A 16,882-nucleotide genomic window follows, 5' to 3' on the forward strand; every position below is an offset into this window, starting at 1 on the left:
ATATTATCATACCCACGTATAGTGCGAGAAGCTCCTTTCGGCTGTTGAGTTGGGATGAAACACTCCTTTCCAGAGCGCGTCCCCAGTGGACACAATGAATACTTACACAATCCAACATCAAGACCTCACGATAACGGCACAGAAGATGATCGAGTTATTTTTCATTAGATTGCAGTATGCATGTAGATAGTAGTTATCACAACCACCTTATAATCGCACGCCTTGTATTCTCAGTTCAGACTTATCACCAATTCTGTATCCAAGTTGACAGACGAATCAGCATGCAAAGGGGATTTGTGTTTGTGTTCGGTCACTTTCAAGAATACTCTAAATTAATTTGATGTCGTTACTCTAGCAAAACAGATTTATGCATTACGCCATTTGGTATAATGTGCAATTCGAACGCTTCCTCCTTTTTCAAGTTTAGTTGCGCTTAGAAAACTTCCAAGCCGCATAAACTCTTCAATCCATATTCCAGCAGTATCTTTTCTCCTCTAACCCTCTCGATAAAACTTGAGGAAAGCCTTGGCGATAGCAACACCATCATGGGGAAGTGGCGCGCGTTTCATAGCCTCGTTATACACTTCATCCGTAAAGATGCCGACTGTATGACGGTTGAAGAGAATCTCGGAAATAATCTCATTGGTGAACTCCGGGTGTCCTTGGACAGTGAGATATCTTCCAGGTGAGTAAAACCCCTGCACTTCGCAGATCTCATTGGAACCAAGAGGAATTGAGCCCTTGGGGAAGTCGTCCACAATGTCACGATGCATTTGGTGAATGCGCTGTGTAACAAGGTCAGTGAAACAGTCGTACAATAACACGCGCAGCAAAACGGGTCTTACCATCTTGTCCAACCCGAAAATCTCCTTGCCCTTGTCCGTCAAATCAACTTCTGTGACTGCAACCTCCCATCCCTTATTGCTGCGTCCGCACTTGGCGCCCTCAGCTCGTCCGATGATCTGGTGGCCGAAACATACGCCTACGACTCTGATGCGATTCGTGTCAATGGCTTTCTTTGTGAATTCGACAAGCTTGATGATCCAGGGGTCGTTGTCGAACGCTGTGTGTCGAGAGCCAGTGATGAGAACCGCATCGATGTCGTCGAGGGATGGATAAGAGTGTAATTCGTTCACGACATCGTATCCCTTGATAGTAACCAGATCCTCAAGCTTCTGAGGCTTTGCAGCTTCCTGGAGGAGCGCAGTAAAGACACCAGTGTAGCCACCGAAGCGATCGCGAGTTTGGGGCTGCGGGGTGTCGGCTTCGAGAATAGCGAGGCGAAGAGGAGCCATTTTGGGCAGTGTTTGGATCCAATGTGAGGAGAGAAATAGTTTACAGGGTCGGGTAGTTGTGAGCTGGAGATATGACTGTTGAGCGAAAAACGGCCAGGGCGCAGGCTGCAAGGCCCGGTCTGGAGATGGACCCTTCCTGCTCGTGTAACGGCGGGACCGATAGCGGGGTGGACATGAGGCGAGATAAGCGGGCAGAATTGGAGACAATGATGTTATACTACCGAATAGGTAAGCGGTGAGAAGCCGGTAGTTGGAGGTAGAATGTACTTGGTAACGTTACAGGCGGTCTACGACGACTCACGGGAATACGATGAGAGCTTTATGTGCTGTAGATTCACGTGGAAACAATGTCTTTTCATGTGAACTCAAAATTCATGCTCGTTTGTGGTTGTGCATGGCTTCACAAGCAGCATGCACTCCAGTATCTTGGCTTATAGTACTCTAATGATATTATGCAGGCATCTACAATTGTTGAATTCAAAGATACATCCTACATACCCCAGGGTAGTGCTCTCATGTTCCAAATACTTGCTCAACAAAGTGAGATTTACTGTGCCAGGGAGGTCTAGTCCTGTTAATTACAAGGGATAAATAACAAAGTTATATGTAGGGCTGATTGGCATCAGCAGGTTACCATGCATATAAATGTCACGCATAGAGTTACGTCGCGCAAGCCATTTCTATCGCAATGATAGAATAACGTCCAAAGACTGGATGAATGCAGACAAAAATGCATGTATACAACTAATGCTATAGCTTTCTCATCCCTCAGTAAGCACCAGCTACTGCGTTGATTCTGACCCAACTGTCAAGGATGGGGCGAGCTCCATCAAGTGACAGTTTTGTGGCTGATGTTCCCTGCAAAATTGTTCTGGGTGAGGTCTTGACCGTTTAAGCTTTAACTTACAACTTACATAAAACACATGCAGGGACTCTCGTGAGTTGGGTTTTGTTTTTTATAAACGTTATAGGTGGCTTGTTCTTCTTTTTCGCACTTTTTACTCCTTTCTTTCTCATTTCTTGCATCAAACATGGCGATTTCAGTCAATATGGCTTCGAGACTGTCGTTGGGCGGCTTTTTGGCCAAAGCGAGAGCTGCTTTGACAGCTCCAGCGGCGCAACGAAAGGGACCTCTTACTTTTGTTGTAGGAAATGAATCAGCTGGTAAGTCAGGTACTACTCATATCCAAAGACAGCCTCAGCTAACAGAAACAGACCTCGATTCTCTCTGCTCTGCTCTTGTCTATGCTTATATGCGCACTCATACCCCTCCTCATACCCTACACATTCCCCTCTCAAACCTGCCCCGCGATGACCTCGCTCTTCGCACCGAGATGTCAGCAGTTCTCAAGCACGCTGGTCTCACTCTTAAAGATCTCCTAACTCTATCTGAACTTCCAGACATGAAACCTGAGGAGACACACTGGTTGTTGGTTGATCATAACTCCCTCACAGGTCCACTTAAGAAGTTTTCGGACCGTGTTACTGGCTGTGTTGATCACCATGCCGATGAGAACGTTATTGGCAAAGATGCAGACCCAAGAGTCGTCGAACCTTGTGGAAGCTGTATGAGTTTGGTGGTGGATGAGACGAGGAAGACTTGGGAGGCAATTTCGCGCCTGGATCCTGAGGATAGCGATGCGGCTACGGAGAACGACAAACTCACTAGACTGGCCCTTGCTCCCATTATATCCGACACGATGAACCTGACGGCCAAGGAAAAGGTTCGAGAGAAGGACTTGAAGGCAGTTGAATTCCTAGAAGGACGCATGCACAAACCCTTCAACCGCACAGCCTACTTTGACGAGATCTCCGCTGTAAAAGAGGATATTTCTGACTTGAGCTTCCGCGACATTCTGCGCAAAGACTATAAAGAATGGGATGGTTCAGGCCTGAGGCTTGGAATAAGCTGTGTGGTCCAAGACTTCAACTACCTCGTCGACAAAGCCGGTGCTTCAGAACCGCTGATCGATGCCTTTGAGGACTGGGCGAAGGAGCGCGAGCTCGATGTGGCAAGCATAATGACCACTTCCCACCCTAACGGGGAGTTTCAGCGCCACCTGCTTATCCAGGGTATCACCGACCAAGGTCGTGAGGCGGTGGATAGGTTTGTGCAAGCTGGCGATAAGCTGAAGCTGGAGACGTGGAAGGAGGGAGAGCTGGATCATCATGGACACAAGAGGTTTGCCTGGAGGCAGAAGGAACTTGCTGCTAGTAGAAAGCAGGTTGCGCCTTTGTTGAGGGAGGCTCTTAAGAAGAGTTGACTACAAGGGCTGCAGAGTTCCAAGATATAACTGCATAAAGGGAGAGCGAGACGTCACTGAGAGGATACATCGTTGCAAGACATGAGGTTCTACTCAAGACCTAGACTGAGGTTCATATTCCTAGATGCATCATGATATTGTTACATATGATTTGTTATACACAAGACCCGAATCCATACTATGCTTTTCCAAGGCTTATTTGTGAAACCATTCTTCCTCGTTCAAATCCAGTTCCTCAGACGCATTCGTCCCTTGATACATTCTCTGCCTAACAAAGTACGCAGCTGTCTCAGTATGGAGAGCCTCAACCTCCCTCAACATCTTGAGATACTGTCTGTTCGCCAACCTCTGCCTGCCATAATGCGACTTTACTTGAATATCACCAGGGCTTGACTGCAAGAGCTTTGCAGCCGCTGGATCAGCGACCCTGATGCACGCCTTGAGCGAACCGTACAGTTTGCCAATCATGGGTAGGGGCTGAGGCTCGTTGATCATCTCATCATACACCCATTGTAGGTTCTCGATGCAAAAGACCTGGTTGTTTGTACGTGCCATCTCCTCGTAGACAGCTTTGTATACACTTGAGTTCCTGGCTTTCTTGAAGAGAGATGGTCTACGGAATGTGTCCCAGAATCGGGGCCAGTCCCCTCGTTGCGCGTAGGCGTACAGCAACCTGCTCGTTTGATTGTTGCTGAATTGACAGTCCTTCTGCACTATGAGTGTTTCGAGGTTCTTTTGAGCACGCGCAAGCTTAGGTTGTCCGAATGACGGCGATGACAGGCCCCCCTCGATAAGCGCGAAGAATATTTTATCGGTCCAGATGACCATGCCTCGCTCCTCGGCCGTCAGTAGGATCTGATCGACAAGAGTGAGCCGTGACCCGGAAGCAGGCTCAGCTGCAGGCGCTATCATAGCATCTTGGATGAATTGATAGAGTTGTACCTGATCAAGGGGTAATCCAACCAGCTGAATGTGCTCGAAGCGCTTACGGACCTGTTCCAGATCCGGGGTCGTTTCCGCTGAGTGGTCTTGAAGGTCAACGAGTTCATCTGGTACGGGTGGAGAAGTGTGGAAAATACGTGAAGGCTCTGGTGAAAGCCGCCGGGCGCTCGTGGTGTAGGCACGTCGTTGTTGTTGGGACGCTTTTTGTAAGGCCTGCCATTGTTGAGCAGATTCTGACTTGGGGAGCTGGACTTTGCTGGCCAGAAGTTCATCAAGCTCCTCAGGGCTGTTGATCTTTTCACCACGAGCTTGCTTGTTTTCTCGCAAACTCTTCTTTAGAACAGTCTGCCACAGACTCTCGAGGTCAAGCTCTGCACGCCGGGATTCCGTCATGCATTGGATGACCACTGTGGTGCCTGTTTGGGGAGCACCGAAACCAGAGAAGCGGCCACTATCATCCACCTTGGCAGCTTCATCGACGTTATCGCTATTGGAGGAAAAGTTTACGCAGACCCATCCTGTCGAGATACCGTTGTCACCACCAGGAATAATAGCAGTGTTGGTACCCATCAGCTTTGCCTTTTTCCTGAGTCGACGAAGCTTCGTCCGTAGTTCACCAGGCCCAATCAACCCATCAGCTCTAGCAGAAATGTTGTGGTTTTTTCGAAGCCATCGTACAAAGCGACCGGAGGAAATGTGAAGATGTCGTTCACTTCGAGCTGTCGCAAAAAGCATGATCAAATTGGGACCGAGAGCAGCCGGAGGATCAAGGTCGCGCATGTCCAGCATAGAAATCTCGTCTAATCCCATGTCCTCGAAGATGTATTTCACCATTGGCTCCAAGACTTCAGGTGCACCTTCGGGTATTTTTGGTAATTGGACCGCATGTTGATTCTCGGGGTGTCGTGGGGGTTCAACTTCAAGAAACCAAGGAACATCTTCAGGATCTTCGGCCTCTTCTGTAGCCTCGAGTTCCGAATTGAGAGCGTCGCTTGGAGGAACCGGGCTCGAAGACTCTTTTTCGATTATCGTCTCGTGCACTTTAACATCTGAATAAAACCTTGTCGCTAGAGGAAGCCGTCGTGAAGTGGTCTGTGGCAAGCTGCGAAAAGAGCTTGTAGCTGGCCTTGATACAACAGCACGAACAATAGCGGATTGGCATTGGCGGCAACTCAATGCCGCAGCCGCAGGTCGAGTGAGCATCTTGACTTTGATCTCTCGGTTGAGATGCAAGACTAGAAAATCAGAGTCACGGAGCTAAAGGACCGTAGAGCGTCATGGCTGAATTTGGTACAGTCCAGTTATGAAGTGGAGAAGATGGAACAGTTTACAGCTCTCGATCGGCTGAGGCGGGCTCCATAGAATAAAATCTGCACCCTGGAGAGTACCTACAGCAGAGAGTACTGACCTAGACAGAACCTCAACTTCAGGTCTAATCAGGGCCAAAATGGACCAGAAGCTCCGTTAAAGCCTCTACGATCAATATGATTGCTTAAAAAATTAATAATAATATTTCCAATGCTCTCCTATTGGAGGTCTCGTGCACCCACTTTCATCTCGACATTCTTCTCGAATTTCGGGTGGGTCTGAAAAAAAGTCCCCTGCTTTTCTATTGCCACGATTTGTTCCACACGTGACCTCTGTAGTGTTTCTCAGTTCACCGTCCAATCCTTCGATGCTGAAAAATTTGGAGATCGATTCGAAGTATCTGCTTCACGCGACAGCAGCAACAGGACAAGACTTGTCCATCAACAATCGTTGCGACACTCCTTCTGGTACTTGTCTTGTCTACGAGTCGAATTCATTAACTCTTGTTATTTATTTCCTGCCTAATGTTATAATATTCCATCGACTCAGCAGCCATTCTCTGTTGAGCTTCTTGCAGCTGGGCAATTTCGCCCCCTCATAACCACCGCTCTTCCGACGACTCCCACCAAACCATCACAATGTTCGTTCGACAAACGAGGAGGAGCCTTGCTCTTCACAGGACCACCGGTCTCCGATCAATTGGACTTCCTTCAAGATCTCTACCATCACATATCACAGCAACGAACCTAGGACGAAGATGTGTTGTTTCTCAGCCATACCAGCCCCGCAAGCGCCGAGGCTCAGAGTCCAGCCCTGGCCTCAACCATGGAAGGAATCTCGCGACTGCTGTCGACGATTACAACTTTGGTCACAACCTTGGTGCTTTACACAGCCAGCTTGCTAGCTCTGGTCTACAGCCTTTCCAGGCTCCCCCGCCTTCCTACTCCGACCTCCGTTCCCTCGACCCGACGTCTTTGTTGTCAATCCCAGAGCCAGTAGCACCTCGACAATTTGGCAAGATTAACAACAAGGGTGTTCCTGGTGAGGTCGAAGAGATGATCCCAGTCTTTGATGCTTGTGTTCGCGTGGGCAAGCTTGATCGAGCATCTCTCGTTCTGAAGCGACTTAACTTGACTGGATTACTCCCCGGTGAAGAAATGATCATTTTACACAATCAATATCTCCGCGCATCTCTGGATCAACTTCGAACGAATCCCGACCGAAAACAAGCCGAACGACTTCACAAGTGGTACGAGCTGCAAATAAGGAACCAGAATATACCACAAACCGCAGAGACAATCGCATGCATGCTCAAGGCCTCGCTGATCTCGGAACGTGGAGCCCGCTTGGAACGACTTATCAACCGTTACATGAGCATGGCTCCTGATGAGGCCGGTCTGCGAGTATTGAGCAGAGCCGATATTCTCAGCGACCAGGACCTTGGTGTTATCACTGAAATCTGCCCTACTTACAGAGTCGAGCCCGGATCCGAGGAAGCTAGCTACGTTAGTCTGGCAAGCGAAGAGGAGGGGTTTGAGCTGGACGATGACCTCAACGAGGACATGGCGGCGTATGCGAGTGAAGATTATCCCGAGGTCCTTCCAACACCCCAACGAGGAGAGGGCCTGAACGCTTTACGACGAAACCTAAACCTCATGGCCGAACTCCAAAATGTCGATATCTCCAAGCTGGATCCTCTGGAGCAGCGCGAATTCCAAATGCGTCTAGAAAAGGACTCCATCGATACTGCTATTGAGAAATGGCGAAACGCAAAAAAGAAGATGGACAAGATGCGCATTAACACAGCTCTGAATTCCAAGGCCGAGGATAAGAGTCTTGCTGATTGCATGCAACGCTGGCTTGTAGCCATGGAGGCCCGTTTGAAAGAAGAGATCATCAAGGTCGAGGAATCCGAAGAAAAGGAAGTCAAGTCTGAAGAGGATCTCGACCGCTGTATCTACGGTCCTATCCTTCGAATGGCAGACCCTACTCGAATGGCTGCGGTGACTATTCTTACTTTGCTCAACATCAGTGCATTACAGGGCGTTGACAAGGGTGTGGTCATTCAACGACTTATCAACGACGTTTCCCGGGTAGCCCAGGACGACATTCAGACTCAGTTGAGGGAAAAGGCTGCAAAGGAACAGCGCCGGCTCCGCAAGGTCCAGTTTCTAGCTGACAAAAAAGAGGCCAAAGCAGAGCCGAAGAAGCGGGTGCGGAGAAAGGCCATTGAGCCTATAGACGCGAAGGAGTCGACTGAAGTGAATGCTTCTACAGAGGTGAAGGAGTCTACAGAGGCTGACGCGTCTACTGAGACGAATGCGCCGGTCCGGCAAAGTATCATCACTGATGCTCATGAGCCGACTGGAGCAAAAGATCCTGTGCTATCATCATGGTCTATGCAAGTGAGGGCCCGTATTGGGTCGATTCTCTTGAAATCTCTCATCGAGACCGCCAAGATTAATGTCGTGAAAGAACACCCTATCTCAAAGGAACGAATCAGCCAACTCCAGCCAGCCTTTTCTCACATGCAGGCTCCCAAGAAGGGAAAGAAGGTCGGAATGTTGACCATCAACCCAGAGCTTGTCGATCGGTTGAAACGGGAACCCATGGGCGACTTCCTTGCTAAGCACCTCCCTATGATTGCCGAACCTAAACCGTGGACTCGCATCAATGAAGGAGGCTTCTTGGTCAGCAAAGCCACCTTGATTCGTGTCAAGTCAGGAGACGTTGAGCAAAAGCTTTACGCCAATGCGGCCATTAAGCGTGGCGACATGGACCAAGTCTTCAAGGGCTTGGACGTGCTGGGGAAAACACCGTGGAGGGTCAACAACCCGGTTCTCGACGTGATGGTCGAGGCTTGGAACAAGGGTGATGCCATCGCCAACATGCCAGAGCTCACACCCGACCTTGAAATACCACCAGAACCCACAAACTCAGACCCTCTTCTTCGCCGGGCTTGGATTCGAAAGGTGAAGCAGGTCGAGAACGAGCGTGGTGCCCTTCATTCACAACGATGCTACATGAACTTGCAATTAGAGATCGCTCGCGCGTTCCGCAAGCAAATCATTTACTTCCCTCACAACATGGACTATCGCGGCCGTGCTTATCCCATCCCGACATACCTGAACCACATGGGAGCTGATCACACACGTGCTCTCCTGAAATTCGCCGAGGGGAAGAGACTTGGCCAGCAAGGTCTTCGATGGCTCAAAATCCACCTTGCTAATCTGTACGGCTACGACAAGGCCTCATTCGACGAGAGAGAGGCGTTCGCCACCAACAACCTTGACAACATTAGGGAGAGTGTCGAGAACCCGCTGAATGGTAGCCGATGGTGGTTGAAGGCTGAAGATCCTTGGCAGTGCCTGGCTACTTGTTTCGAGCTGAAGGCTGCCTATGATCTCCCTGATCCTGCCGACTTTGTCTCCAATCTACCAGTGCATCAAGACGGCACCTGCAACGGTCTCCAGCATTACGCAGCCCTTGGTGGTGATACCTGGGGTGCTCAACAGGTCAACCTCATGCCTAGTGACCGACCTGCCGATGTATACTCGGCTGTCGCCAACCTCGTCAAGGAGTCGATTGAGAAAGACGCCAACGCAGGTAGTCAGCTTGGAAAGAACTGTCTGGGTAAAATCACCCGAAAGGTGGTGAAGCAAACAGTCATGACCAACGTCTATGGAGTTACATTTGCCGGTGCCAAGCAACAAGTTTGCAAGCAGTTGGATGCCCTCTACCCAGAGATGTTCAAAGAGACTGGCATTCCCAATCTTGTTACTGCTACGTATATTGCGACGCATATCTTCAGTGCTCTTGGAACCATGTTCCGAGGTGCTCATGATATTCAATACTGGCTTGGTGAGATTGGCGCGCGTGTCTGCAGGGCCCTGACACCAGCCCAGCTCGATCAGTTGCAAGAGGAGAAAGACAGCAAGCCTGCTCCGAAGAAGACTGCCGCGGGCAAGAGCAAGGACTTGGATGAGTTGACCTCACAGTTTCGATCTACGGTGGTGTGGACTACTCCCTTGAGAATGCCTGTTGTGCAGCCTTACCGAAAGGCCATCACCAGAGAGATCCGCACTTGTCTGCAGTCTATCAGTTATCCTACCCAAGGTCAGACAGAGCCCGTGGATCGCAGAAAGCAACTTCAAGGATTCCCTCCCAATTTCATCCATTCATTGGATGCCAGCCACATGCTTCTCTCAGCTCTCAAGTGTGACGAGCTCGGCTTGAAGTTCGCTGCAGTTCACGATTCCTTCTGGACTCATGCCGCGGATGTGGACATTCTGAGCGGAGTTTTGCGTGACGCTTTCATCCGAATCCACGAGGAGGACGTCGTCGGTCGATTGGCGACCGAGTTTGAGGCCCGATACAGGGGCTCGTTATATCTAGCCAACATCCCTAATTCAAGCCCTGCCGCCGTCAAGATCAGAGAATTCCGCAAGACGAGCAAGCTCACTCAAAGGGAGGAAGTGTTGCTCGAACACAAACGCAACAGTCTCCTCCGGTCAGGCAATCCCTGGGACATTGAGGCAGCCAAGCAGATCATTACGCCTGCCTCCATCGTTGAGTCGATGCCAGCCTCGCAGGAGGAGGACCCTGAGATCAAGCAGGAGACCGAGGACATTGGCGGCCTCGGAGACATTCCTGAGTCGGAAGGCAACCTCTCGTCGGCAGTTCAGGAGGCCGTACAGAATATGGAACCTGCGGAGGACAAGATTGCTGAGATGAGCAACAAGTTGCTTGAGCGCCTTAAGCATACCAGTTTCGAGACCAAAGTTATCCGACCCAAGAAGGAATCCAAGCAAAACTGGAAGAAGGTCACGCATTTCTGGCGCCCGCTGACCTTCCCCGAACTCCCCAAAAAGGTATGTTGAGAATCGCTGAGGTCGCTGCAATGTAACATATACTAACATGGTTAACAGGGTGATTTTGACGTAGCGCAGCTGCGAGAAAGTCAGTATTTCTTCTCGTGATTGACAGACCTCCCAAAGTCATTGTTATAATGTATCACTATGATGAAGACGGACATGAGAAGGGGGAAATGATTTGGGCGTTGTGCATTTGGCGTTTTGAGATGGGGGATCTTTTTATTCATGATAGCGAAGAACCCAAAAAGCATTCGGATAGAGGGAGTATGGCGGCTGTTGGCTGCACTTTGTATACCATGGGAGGAGGATGTAGAATATGTACTGTACATTAGTGTTGGAGGTGAAGAGAGGCCAGCTGGACCTCGACGTCTAAACAAATAAACAACACCAACATGTTCAAACATTTATGAGTCTTTTGAAAGTGCCATTGAAATTGGTCTATCACATTTTTTGTTCTTCTACACTACTTGCATCGTAACTTTGTGTTTATCGCACAACAGCATCCTTGAGGCTGGGGACAGTGCAGACACCACCACTCTCAGTAACAAGACGTCCACGACCAGTCTTTCCAAGCTGCTCAACAACACCAGCATCAAAAGCAACCTCAAGACCATCAGTGGTAGTGAAACCAGGCTGGAAAGTCTCCCAGATCTTCTTCTTGGGGTTGAGAACACCCTCAGGGCTACCCTCCCAGCCCTCGAACCAAACACGGTCGCCGGCCTTGGCACCCTCTGGGGGAGTGACGAGCTCAACGGGGCCCTTGTGGTCGTCGACCTCACCCTCCTTGATCTTGGGAGAGGCGGCGAGGACCATGGCGCACGACTTGATGCCGCGCATCTTGACGGGCTTGAGGTTGCAGACCACGACGACCTTGCGGCCCTGCATGGACTCGAGAGGGATGAGGCCGTTGAGGCCGGAGCAGACGGTGCGGCAGATCTGACCCTCGTACTCGACGTAGTCCTCGTTGCCGGGCTTGTCGCCGACAGCGATGGTGGAGACGTAGAGGGAGTCGGCGTCGGGGTGGTTGATGGCCTTGAGAATGTGACCGACTCGGAGGTCAATGAGAGCAGGGGAGAGAGGAGCAGCAGGGGCGGGAGCAGCCTTTTGCTTGGGAGCCTTCTCCTTCTTCTCCTTCTTGGTCTTATCGGTAGCAATCTTCTCCTTGGCCGTCTCAACAACCTCCTTGACCTTCTCCTTGGTACGGTCAACAAGCGAGGCCTCACCAGCACCACCAGCGGCAGCAGCAGCAGCCTCCTTCTTCTTCTTCTCCTTCTCAGCCTTGGCGTCAACGGGAGGCTTCACGTAGAGAACGTTATCACGATCAACCTGGACCTTGTTCTCATCCTTGACATCGAGGCCGAACAGGGGAGAGTTCTGGACAAAGTCGACGTGACGAACGATATGGGGATGACCCTTCTCGCCGGTTCGCTCCTCGGGAGACCACTTGGCGACGATGGGAGCGAGGGTCTCATAGATGGCGACGTCGGCCTTGGAGGGCTTGCTGCCAAGGAGGGTGGAGCGGCTGGAGAGGTGGTTGTTGAGGGTCTCGAGGATGGTGGACTTGTCCTCGGGGGACTTGAGACGCTCCGAGGTGGTGAGCCATTGCTGAATCTCAGCCTCCTCGGTGGGAGTGTAGGTCTGGGAGGCGAAGGATGCCATTCTGAAGGATATCAACGGTGAGAGGCTTCGGGGTGCCTGGCGGAGAAGTCGAAGGGCGAACAGGGTGGCTGTGATGAGAGATGAAGCCTCGATATAGCTTCACTCGAACTGATGCTAAAGAGTAGAGAGTGTCTAGATATTTTCTCTTGGTGGGGTGGAGGGGTAATTCTGGTCTGGTCTGTCACCAATTGAATTGGCGGGGAGAACCGGGAGGCGTTGCTGTGGCGTTGAGAGAAGAATGTGGCTGTTCTATCGTGTCCTTGTAACGCGCTAACTCGTGACATCGCCCCTTTCTCGCGTTTGCTCCTTAACGCGGTTACCCTTTGTCTCTTGTATTGTCAAAAGAAGGATACTCAGGCAACGACAATTGTCCATGAGAAACGACACAATCAATTAGCTTGTACATTGTTAATCAATTGTTATTTTTTGCCCTAAAATCAGTGTTAATACTCGATCTATTTTCTATGCCCCTTTTACACTTCCCCTGAGAAATTTCTCCCTTTTCTTTTTTTTTCACGCCCCGATTCGAGGCGAGTCAACTACATCATCCTGCTCACTAGCGGATCGGATCGCCCAAACCACTAAACAAGCCTTGAGCTCGACTCGGCCCCTGACGCTCTTTTTTCTCTTTATATTCTTTATAATCTTGTTTACTCATTCTTTTACACATCGTTATAATATTCATTTTGACATGGCGGCACCCAAGTCGCCGAGCAACTCTAGCTCAGCTCGTTCTAACTCACGGCTGCCTACAAGCGTTCCCAGCTCGCCGCCCTCAGAAGAACAAGATGATCTTGAAGGTGCAGATGAGGCGCTCATCAAGGAAGAGCAGGAGGCGCGTCTAGAAAATGAGAGAAACGAGGAGAAGCGACGACAGGCGACGCTGAAAAGGAAGAAAAAGAAGAAGGCGGAGACAAAGTCTGAGCGTGAAGCCAAGGCTAGAGAACTTGATGATCTGCTCGCAAAGTCAGCTGCCTTCTCTGATATTCTCACTAAAAAGACTCAGGTGTTGGGTCGAGTCGGTAGTAGTCTTGATGGCAAGACGCTGGGTGAGCACAGCTTGGAGATGGCACAGCAGCCGAAATGTATGATCAACGGAACCATGAGAGACTACCAGCTTGAAGGTCTCACATGGATGTATGAGATTTGCTCTCAGGGCATGTCCGGTATCTTAGCTGATGAGATGGGTCTTGGTAAGTTTCGCTCTCACTTTATGAGTATCTCATGAGTACTGACTCATTCCAGGCAAAACTGTTCAAACCATCGCCTTGATTGCGCTGCTTCGTGAGCAGGAGAACTATCTCGGTCCTCATTTGATCGTTGCTCCTCTGAGTACGCTATCAAACTGGGAGGATGAGTTCACAAAATGGACGCCTTCTATCCCTGTCATCATGTATCACGGCAACAAAGATGACCGTGAGAAGATCTTCAGGACCAAAATGCTGAAGCATCTCAAGGCTGGCCGTCCCACCACGAAATTCCCTGTCGTGTGCACATCCTATGAGATGGTTCTCAGAGATCAGCACAATTTGTCCAAGATCAACTGGGAGTTTATCATCATTGTAAGTCTCATCATCTCATTCTCACCTACACCTAGTTAACATGAGTCTTAGGATGAAGGCCATCGCATGAAGAATGCAGACGCCAAACTGTTCCAACAGCTTCGTCAGTTCTCATCTGCAACTCGTCTTCTCATTACCGGGACGCCTCTTCAAAACAACCTCAAAGAGCTGTGGTCGCTGCTTCACTTCCTTTTGCCCAACATCTTTACAGACTGGGAAGCGTTCGAATCTTGGTTTGACTTTTCTGATCTCGAAGATGAGCAAGGTACAGAGGAGTTCATCGCTGATCAGAAAAAGCAAGAGCTTGTCAAGAAAATCCATCTCATTCTTCAGCCTATGCTTCTGAGACGTATCAAGCAAGATGTGGCTGCCTACCTCCCCAAGAAGAGAGAATACGTGCTCTTCGCTCCCATGACAAAGGAGCAGACAGATCTTTACAACGTGCTAACCAACAAAAAAGTCGATACCAGACAGTATCTGGAGGACAAGGTGCGCGAAAAGATCTATGGCACCGGATCCGCCGAAGCAAGCACCAAGTCATCTCGATCAAGCAGTGTCGCGGCTCTAAACACTATGACACTCCCCGTTCGTGAATCTCCGCGTAAGCAGCAGGTCGAACCAGAGCAGCCAGCAGCCAATGCCTTTTCGGTCATGATGGCTAAACGAGGCCGTGGCAGACCACGCAAGAACCTGAAACCCGACGAGGCACCTGTCACACCCAAATCTGGAGGTAAACGAAAGGGTGCTACTTTAGAGCCAGAGCCAAAGAGCGCCAAGTCCACTCGGGAGTCTACACCATTGAGCACGCGTGGACGATCGAGAAAGACAAGGAGCTACAAAGATGCTGGTTCTGATGAGGAGAAGATGTCTGATGATGAGTTTGAAGCAAAGTTGGCTAAGGAGATGGTCTCTGACGATGAGGACTTGAATGATCAAGTGTCGATGACACCAGAGGAGCGTGAACTGGCCGAGGAATTTGAGCTTGCGAGTAAGTTAAACCCGCGTTACTGTTCAAGCATATACTAACATAATACAGAAAAGCAGATTGGTCAGAAGAAGCTCGGCAACCCCCTAGCACAGCTACGACTTGTCTGTAACTCACCCCACAACTTCTACAACCCTTGGATCGCCTCAGACCTACCAGTCAACGACTCCATAGTCACTGCTTCCGGCAAAATGCTTCTCCTCGATCGTCTACTCCCTCGTTTATTCCAAGACGATCACAAAGTCCTCATCTTCTCGCAGTTCACAACTCAGCTTGACATCCTCGAAGACTACTGCCGTGAACTCCGCGGCTGGAAAGTCTGTCGTATCGACGGCTCTGTCGCACAGGAAAGTCGACGAACTCAAATCGCTGATTTCAACAGTGATCCCGAGTACAAGATCTTTTTGCTGTCTACCCGTGCTGGTGGGCAGGGCATCAACCTCGCTTCAGCGGATACAGTTATTCTATTTGACTCAGACTTCAACCCCCAACAGGATCTTCAAGCCCAAGACCGCTGTCATCGTATTGGCCAAACCCGCCCCGTCGTTGTATTCCGACTTGCTACCAAGGACACAGTCGAGGAAAACCTTCTCAACTCCGCCGACGCCAAGCGCCGACTTGAGAAGCTCGTCATCAAGAAGGGTAACTTCAAGTCAATGGGTCAAAAGATGGATCTCCACGAAGACATTGACCCTGAATCACTGCGCGCTCTGCTTCTGAAGGATGGTCAGGTGTACAAGGCTTCAGGTGGTGAAGAAGTCCTCAGCGACGCTGATCTGGATGTTCTATGTGACAGGAGTGAGGCAGCTTATGAGAAGGCTGCGAGCGGACAGGGCGATGCTGATGCGTTCCGCGTTGTGGAAACTGGTGCTGATTCTATCAAGATGGCGCGAAAGGATTAAGTTATACAGGTGTATTATTATTTGCTGATGATATTTGTTATTTGGGATTATTGCTGGAAGGGGTTACTTATCTCTGTATGTTATCATTGCTGTGGATTTGCTCAAGGGTGTTATGGTCATCAGTCGGTATGGAGCTTAGGGACTATATCTGTACAACTAAGATATCAGTTGGCGGAGATCCAACTGAAGAACAAGATACTCGTTTATTCTTTCAATATGGCTTAGTTACTTGGTGAATCCTGTTTATTCTCTGTGCGCTCACCATGGTCAGGTGGCCACAAAGTTCTAAAAATGTCTGTTATGCTTTTGTGCGTGTATTATGTGAGCTTGCTGCCTTGTGAAATACTTTTATATTCAAAGCTTGATTATGAACGACAAATCACGAAGCAACCTGGTACTATATACTTCATTGCCCAAGTCACTGTCAATACAAAGGAATGATTAAACTTTGACAGCAGAAAGTAAGTAGGTAGGTATATAAAGGAGACGTACGCTCCGTCTCTCGATCCTTTTCTTTCCTCTCTTCATCATCACCAACTCATCCTACCCACACTTCTCTTATACCTCAAGTCCTTTCTGTATCAGCACTCATCAGCTATACTTCTCATCACCACTGTTATCACAAGATGTCTTCCCAGCCCACCATCAATGATTTGCTCCCCAAGTTCATCGCCACCCTCAACAAGATCAATGCCACCGTTGAAGCGACCCATGACACCATCAAAACACTGAGTGATTCTGTCGACGAGCTTGAACGCACCGCCAGGGATCTAGAGTCCACCAACAACATGCTACACGAGTCCCTCACCAGACAGGAGCGCAACATCAACAGAATCGAGTCGAGACAGCGCTGTATCGAAGGCGAGCTGCAGAAGAAGAAGCAGAAACGACAAGAGGCAGAACGTCGCCTCAAAAGGGTGCAGGAGAGTAAGGACAGAGAGGAAAGAGAAGAGAGGCACAGAATGGCATCAAGGGCGTTAACGAAAAGTATATCAGAGCAACAGAGTATCATGGAGCAAGCAAAGAAAACATTTGCCGACAAAACATGGCCGCATCATTTCGGGATCATGTCTGAGAAGTTTTAGTCTTGG

The 16,882-nt window shown here is 49.7% G+C and overlaps 7 protein-coding genes across 7 annotated transcripts; 4 read left to right on the top strand and 3 right to left on the bottom strand.

Moving 5' to 3' along the window:
- Nucleotides 1-494: 494 nt before the first annotated feature.
- FTJAE_8667 (GMP synthase (glutamine-hydrolyzing)) lies at nucleotides 495-1,295 on the bottom strand (the record flags this gene model as incomplete). The annotated part of the gene is made up of 2 exons (XM_037355507.1): nucleotides 495-785; nucleotides 846-1,295. 2 exons carry the CDS (start codon nucleotides 1,293-1,295, stop codon nucleotides 495-497), a joined length of 741 nt encoding a protein of 246 aa, XP_037204260.1.
- Nucleotides 1,296-2,344: 1,049 nt separating this feature from the next.
- FTJAE_8668 (exopolyphosphatase) lies at nucleotides 2,345-3,559 on the top strand (the record flags this gene model as incomplete). Its single annotated transcript, XM_037355508.1, has 2 exons — nucleotides 2,345-2,459; nucleotides 2,511-3,559. The coding sequence occupies 2 exons, from the start codon at nucleotides 2,345-2,347 to the stop codon at nucleotides 3,557-3,559; spliced, it is 1,164 nt and encodes a 387-aa protein (XP_037204261.1).
- A 195-nt stretch (nucleotides 3,560-3,754) lies between these two features.
- FTJAE_8669 (ATPase synthesis 25 mitochondrial) lies at nucleotides 3,755-5,704 on the bottom strand (the record flags this gene model as incomplete). Its single annotated transcript, XM_037355509.1, has 1 exon — nucleotides 3,755-5,704. The coding sequence occupies one exon, from the start codon at nucleotides 5,702-5,704 to the stop codon at nucleotides 3,755-3,757; it is 1,950 nt and encodes a 649-aa protein (XP_037204262.1).
- A 743-nt stretch (nucleotides 5,705-6,447) lies between these two features.
- On the top strand, nucleotides 6,448-10,788 carry FTJAE_8670 (DNA-directed RNA polymerase mitochondrial; the record flags this gene model as incomplete). Its single annotated transcript, XM_037355511.1, has 2 exons — nucleotides 6,448-10,680; nucleotides 10,738-10,788. The coding sequence occupies 2 exons, from the start codon at nucleotides 6,448-6,450 to the stop codon at nucleotides 10,786-10,788; spliced, it is 4,284 nt and encodes a 1,427-aa protein (XP_037204263.1).
- A 381-nt stretch (nucleotides 10,789-11,169) lies between these two features.
- On the bottom strand, nucleotides 11,170-12,342 carry FTJAE_8671 (methionyl-tRNA synthetase; the record flags this gene model as incomplete). Its single annotated transcript, XM_037355512.1, has 1 exon — nucleotides 11,170-12,342. The coding sequence occupies one exon, from the start codon at nucleotides 12,340-12,342 to the stop codon at nucleotides 11,170-11,172; it is 1,173 nt and encodes a 390-aa protein (XP_037204264.1).
- Nucleotides 12,343-13,033: 691 nt separating this feature from the next.
- FTJAE_8672 (proliferation associated SNF2) lies at nucleotides 13,034-15,791 on the top strand (the record flags this gene model as incomplete). The annotated part of the gene is made up of 4 exons (XM_037355513.1): nucleotides 13,034-13,535; nucleotides 13,588-13,904; nucleotides 13,956-14,892; nucleotides 14,941-15,791. The coding sequence occupies 4 exons, from the start codon at nucleotides 13,034-13,036 to the stop codon at nucleotides 15,789-15,791; spliced, it is 2,607 nt and encodes an 868-aa protein (XP_037204265.1).
- Nucleotides 15,792-16,417: 626 nt separating this feature from the next.
- FTJAE_8673 (uncharacterized protein) lies at nucleotides 16,418-16,876 on the top strand (the record flags this gene model as incomplete). The annotated part of the gene is made up of 1 exon (XM_037355514.1): nucleotides 16,418-16,876. The coding sequence occupies one exon, from the start codon at nucleotides 16,418-16,420 to the stop codon at nucleotides 16,874-16,876; it is 459 nt and encodes a 152-aa protein (XP_037204266.1).
- Nucleotides 16,877-16,882: the final 6 nt, after the last annotated feature.

Source organism: Fusarium tjaetaba, assembly GCF_013396195.1.
Source record: "Fusarium tjaetaba strain NRRL 66243 chromosome Unknown NRRL66243_c0000189, whole genome shotgun sequence".
Classification (NCBI taxonomy): domain Eukaryota; kingdom Fungi; phylum Ascomycota; class Sordariomycetes; order Hypocreales; family Nectriaceae; genus Fusarium; species Fusarium tjaetaba.